Here is a 6477-nt window from a genome sequence, read left to right on the forward strand (position 1 = left end):
ATCCCCTTTTCGTCAACCAGATTTGCTGTAAGGTTTCGCCTTTCTGGATCCCTGGGCGTTTTGGGGCGGTTTGACCGGAAAAGTGTATCTGTGAGGCCCTGAGCGCTGGGTGGTGGCACCAAAAAGTAATGATTTTGTTGGCGCTCCCAAGAGGCTCGTTTTCGCGGAGGACTGCCCCTTGAAGCCAGCCAGGAGTTTTCTAATCTGGCGAGTTTTATGTGGCTTGCTTGGCTGCAGTCGCTCTTCTTTCGTGTTTGAGTGGATACCCGATCTGCCAGCGATCAGCGTGGCCAACTGGTGTACGAAAGATTTTCCGGACGGCTGGTTGTCGGGGTCCTGGGCGACGGTTTTGTCTACAAGCAGAGAGGCCGCTTTTGACGGAGTGGAGCTGGAGATTGGGTTCGCTTCTTTTCCCCACACATCTGACTCAGTCCAGTTTAGAGGCTGTGACTTTGTTGAGGAGTACACGGCTGCAGCTGTGTCCTCTGATACGGAGATAAGCTTTGATGGCTCCACGTAGTTTGGGCGCTGCTTGCATGTGGGGTTTGCCTCCTCCAGGGCGCCCCTGCCTTTGGTGGGCGAGAAGCCTGTGGTGGTCGAACAAAAACTGCTGTCCGGAGACACAGCTGGTTTTGTCGGCCTGCTTTCGGGGGCACAGGGGGATATTACCACAATCGGCTTGGTCATGTGTTTGGGGTCGGCTGAATTAATGCCAGGTGGAAGCCTGCTTTGTGCTTCCACCCCTGACCTGCTATGATCAAGCTTACGCGCGTCTAGAGGACGATCCTCAGATAAGCGCCTGATCATTGAGTTGGCCTTTTGAATGTTGCCAGTCCGTTCCAAGATCTCCTGTACGTCAGATGGGGAAGAAAGAGTAACTAGAGGTCCAAGAGTCCGCTTACTTCCCTTCTGGCGTAGCCATTCTGCGTGGAGCGATTTATCAGGCTTGGTGAAGCCATTGCTAAGTGTTGACTGTGCCAGCTTCCATGGCGTGGTTTTTCCGGAGGATGAACCCCAGATTATCAGTCTGTTTTTCCTTAGGCGCCTGTCCACTAGAGACACTGTGGCGGTTTTTATAGCCGCGTCAGGAAGTTGTATGACTTTCTTCGCGGCCATAGGGCCCGGTGTGGATATCGCAAGGTATTGGTTCAGCGAAGAATTTTCCTTGTCAACTTTCGTTCAGGTCGCTGCATTCTTATCGCCTGAGTCCTCCAGTGTCTTTGAAAGCCGCTCTAATATCGCGTCAAGTATCCCGATTAAAGGGGAACACTGACAGTGGCCTTTCTGAATCTGCACTGGGGATCGGGTACCGTTTTGGGGGGCTCTCTTCTTGGCCGCGGTATGCACTGCACCCTTAACGTAGAGGCCGCTGGCGCAGAAAACGGGTCAGGGGAGTTAGCTAGTCAGATTATCTGGTCGTCCTGTAAACCCGTGCATTTGAAGTGCCATCAGACCTTGCATGTTTGGCATTGCATACAGCGTTTGACGTTCGATGGGCAGCCATTTCGCACACACCTGTTGTGGCCTATCAATGGCTGTAGAGGGCAATCGGTATAAATTGATGTCATGTTTAGGACTAGATGTAATATATGGAGTGTGCGCAAAATATCAAGGGTTATCTCTCAAATGTTTTGTTAGAGTAATAAAATTCAACGATTACTCGTGTGTACTCTGTGAATAGATTGAACAACGAAATTCCCTTCTGGCGTAGCCATTCTGCGTGGAGCGATTTATCAGGCTTGGTGAAGCCATTGCTAAGTGTTGACTGTGCCAGCTTCCATGGCGTGGTTTTTCCGGAGGATGAACCCCAGATTATCAGTCTGTTTTTCCTTAGGCGCCTGTCCACTAGAGACACTGTGGCGGTTTTTATAGCCGCGTCAGGAAGTTGTATGACTTTCTTCGCGGCCATAGGGCCCGGTGTGGATATCGCAAGGTATTGGTTCAGCGAAGAATTTTCCTTGTCAACTTTCGTTCAGGTCGCTGCATTCTTATCGCCTGAGTCCTCCAGTGTCTTTGAAAGCCGCTCTAATATCGCGTCAAGTATCCCGATTAAAGGGGAACACTGACAGTGGCCTTTCTGAATCTGCACTGGGGATCGGGTACCGTTTTGGGGGGCTCTCTTCTTGGCCGCGGTATGCACTGCACCCTTAACGTAGAGGCCGCTGGCGCAGACAAACGGGTCAGGGGAGTTAGCTAGTCGGCTTATCTGGTCGTCCTGTAAACCCGTGCATTTGAAGTGCCATCAGACCTTGCATGTTTGGCATTGCATACAGCGTTTGACGTTCGATGGGCAGCCATTTCGTCAACATCTGCTGCGGTCCATCAATGGCTGCAGCAGGCAATCGGTGTGAATTGATGTCATGTTAAGGCTTAGCTGTAAAATAGGATGTGTGCGCAAAATATCAAGGGCTATCTCTCAAATGTTTTGTAAGAGTAATAAAATTCAACAATTACTCGTGTGTACTCTGTCAATAGATTGAACAACGAAAAAATTCTTTCACGAATTTGCACGAGGGAAAAACGAAACCGATATCGAACGTACCCGCGACCGATATCATAGACCGAATATAAGTAGCTTAATGAAATACGTATATTTTAACGTCTGTCCCAAGACATTGAGAGAAACACGCCAGAAGTGTTATTTCACGAGATGGATATACAACGTTATAACGATCGCGGAACAGTCCGATTTCTTAGTGCGAAATTTCCTAACTATATTTTTTCTATTCACTGCCACAAAGTAAGGATACTTAACGCTGATCAGCAGCTGGTTTTTAGCGACCTCTAAGACGATACCAACCCCAATCGCAAACGGCGCTGACGTATTTATGTGTTTCTTTATCGGCTGCCGAATGTTGTTTCTGTATGGTCAGCGGACCTCCAAATAAGTTACAAATATTCTCCTACATCCAGCGTATTCGTTTCAAAGAGAAAGCGGCCGAAAGTAAAGAATTAGCACTGCCACTGCCTATTCAAGTCCCGGTTACAAACGTTTCAATGAGTTTTTTTGCCACTTCACTTAATAAGTAGTTTTGTTTCGAAACGGAATTGATTTCAGCTGAAATATAGTAAGTCAATTGGGATCGCCCAGAAGACCGGAAAGAACAGGTTGTAGGTTATTAAGGACTGGCGGAATAGTGTTTTTGGCCGTTTTGCATTCTAATATGCGGATGGTATTTGCATCACGGAATTCGCCTATAAGGGGTGTGTTTAGTGGTGTTCGGTCAAAAAACGGATGAACGATGATGATATCCACGCAGTCAAGCATTACGAAAGCTTTCATTTATGTAGGATAATTTGCAAACATGCAGTTCCTTTCCAAACTGGATACGATGGAACTGATGCTTGCTCCGGCTTGCCTCTGTGTGCTGTTGCTAACCTTCCTTGAAGGCTGCTGCCAAACTCTGTAGGTGCTTCCTACCTGACTAGCTTTCACATCACCAGTTGATCCGATGCAGTGGACATGTGTCTAAGCACGCGGGGGCATTATAGTCTGGATGGAACTTACAGTAACCATTTTTTGGATTTAATTTTGTCTACACTGGATCTACACGGCCAAGAGGACGATATCATAAGGTGGCAATCTCTATATACCGCTGCTGTTTGATATTTGGATTTCAAGGTCTGGTGGTCAAAGAGCCTGCAAAATGTGAGCTCTATGTGAGAAGTTAACACGGATCTTCGAGCGTCGACCTTCAGAAATACCCGGTTCGGACGCCCCGTTTGGATGTCATCTACCGCACTCCGCCTTTGACTTGAATCCACGGAGATTCCCACTCGGACAAAAAATACCTGAGATCTTAAATGAGCTTTGTTCTACCTGTGCGGATTTTCCTGACTAGCCCAAAAAATCCCGCTGCCTGAAGAATTGCAAATCCAAGCCCGATGGCCTCAGAAATGACACCTGTTACGGGGCCCTCCGAAAACCGAACTATTTTGGGTCAATGATTGTATGACACTGTCATACCCAGTTTAATAGCACATCTGCAACTATTCCCTTCACGCTCTTTACTGTTTGTTTCTGTCCAATCGTTTCAGTAACCGAAAATACGAACAAGCACTTCGCCTGGCTCCAACTTACTCCAGGACACATTCATTCAAATCTGCTGAAACTTGTTTTCAAGTTAACCATTTCGGTGGGCGTTCAGCTTATGATCTCCACGAAGTCAATAATTTTCTATGCAGTTCGCGTTCCGGTTTGTGTGTCGTCACCAACTCGCTCTTCCAAGGAAATTTTACACCGATTCCACTATGACAGTGACACCGGCACTGCAACCATGGGATCCAACATCTGAAGGGTAAAATTTACAGCCCTGTAGGAAAAAAGGAATAAACAAAAACATGCGCGTCCCAAGAATAAACATTCTCAAACTGACATGTTAATAACATACGTAGTCATGGTGCCGCCTGTTACGTCCTTGTGCTCCAGGTGACTGAGAAATCCATCATTCTTATCATTTGCCTACTTAACCCTTCCACAAAAGAGCTTGAGATCCAAAAACTACCCTTTTTGCGGCCGTTTCACAGACAGCTTTGATCAATCCCATGCAATTCTGCAGCATCTATCGACATTCCGTCATCTGCATCACTCAACAGTAGTCCCTACGCTATTTTACCCATGGAACCCACAACCTGAGCGGATCCAAGGGCCCGGACACAGATCAAATGGGAACTGACCCCTTCGGGTCACTCTGACCCAGTGAACAACTGGCGCCGAGACCAGGGCCTGGATTACCTTTTCCTTACCCCAGTCACGTTCGTCACTCTGAGGGCATATTCTGGCGGATATTCTAGGAGGGCTAACGGTAACTGTGCTTGACCGCGGAAACGGCACCTTCGTAGCATGAGGGAGTTTACGTTTTTAAATGAGGAGAACTGGGCTACACAAAAACCCACAGAAACCTTCTTTTCCCTAATCAAGGTGCAAAACGGCGTATGCAAGCCATGCTATTTTCGTGACTGCATGGGATTCTCATTATTGTGATATTTTTTATGTTTACGGTCACCGAAATGTACCGGCAGAGACGGTTACTGTCAAGAGCCAGAAATCGACCCTTCGCTTTTTATACGGGATTGGTTCTAAATGCGGGGACTCTAGGGGGAGTATGGTAAATTCGAGGGATGTGGGATGAAGGAATGACTTATCGTCGTTTTATATTTAAAGCTTCACGTGTTGTGGTATGGCTACCCAGTAAGTTATTTTACCGGAGGTGTTGCAAAGAAATAAAAATAATAACGCTAGATGGGGTATACAATGGTGAATAGGTCAAATGGAACAGACTCACTAATAATTGTTCTCTTTAAAACAGTTCATCGTTGGCCCAGTTCAGCGAATAAACAATAATCCGATCACAGTTGTCCAGGGGTTTTCTTCTGAACAGTTCCCACATATGATAGATTCCGAAGATGGTCTGAAATGTTTTGATACCAGAGTTAGCACATGAGACACGCGAATGACCGCTGCAAGCGCGAGCAAAATCAGTGATTCGAAGCACGTGACCACGTTTGTGTTTTGTGAACTTGTACAAGTATGCGTTTTTTGTAGTTTTCGTATTCAATAAAAAACGATTATGCAGTTGACGAAATACGTAGTGTTATAATGAAAGCAAAATAAAGGTACAAAGCACCACACACATCATGGGAAGGGGTTTGTTGTAACCACATTGATTTAGTGCCTTCAAACTCAACAATGTTTTTTTTATTTACCGAGCACTCGAGAGATTTTGTAATTCCAGCGAACAAACAGGTAGTCCGTGTCGAATACCCGGTGGCAGTAGTAACCACGAAATAAATGGAGGACTTTTAGGAAAATGTGAGAATTAAGTTTCGGACTTATATCGGAATAACCAGACGGACTAGAAATCTAGAATTCAGCGAAGCGTGACAACCAACACGTATGTATTCGAATTGGCGAATATGTACAGCATATGGAATATTAAAACAAGAGAAGAATGGATTAAAGCAAGAATAGAGTATCAGTCATTTTCATCAAAGATATCTATCGCTGAAATGATGCAACCTCCACTCTAATTTGCAAACGTGTACAGTGCTTGTAAGTTTGTGTTTAACTACCACCAGGTTCCAAATTGGCTCCTATCGAATACCAGTTCTTTGTTGTACCTCATTTGCGTGCCTTTTTCTTTATCCCTGTACTTGTGCTGAGTGATGTCAGCCTTCGGATGTCTCCTGGGTCGTCGCCAAACATCTCATTACTAAGTGATTCCTTTCACCATGGCTTCGGAGGATGGCATTCGGTTTTTTTGTTCTAGTTGTGGCCCTCACTTCTTGGACATGGTAATTTTTTCTGGATCATCGGGTCGTAGCTGCAGTTCGTTCAAATTTCTACGAGAGTGATCGTTGTGTCGCCTCTCAAAGTTCAGTAAACAAGGGCGCAAGCAATTGCACGTCCTCCAGCAACAAGCGCACCATTGGTGTTTTCATTCCTGCTGGTGTGCTGGAAGTGACGAAACTTCTTTG

General features: G+C 46.1%; 1 protein-coding gene across 1 annotated transcript in view; it reads right to left on the reverse strand.

The window, feature by feature from the left end:
• Window positions 1-4235: 4235 nt before the first annotated feature.
• The window catches only part of T265_04316 (hypothetical protein), a gene marked incomplete at both ends in the record, with an annotated part of 82845 nt that continues 80603 nt past the window's right edge, over window positions 4236-6477 (reverse strand). The window contains one exon of the mRNA XM_009169025.1: window positions 4236-4313. Coding sequence (XP_009167289.1) covers window positions 4236-4313 — 78 coding nt within the window. The remainder of the gene's footprint in view (window positions 4314-6477) is intronic.

The sequence above is a fragment of the Opisthorchis viverrini genome, assembly GCF_000715545.1.
Source record: "Opisthorchis viverrini unplaced genomic scaffold opera_v5_70, whole genome shotgun sequence".
Classification (NCBI taxonomy): domain Eukaryota; kingdom Metazoa; phylum Platyhelminthes; class Trematoda; order Opisthorchiida; family Opisthorchiidae; genus Opisthorchis; species Opisthorchis viverrini.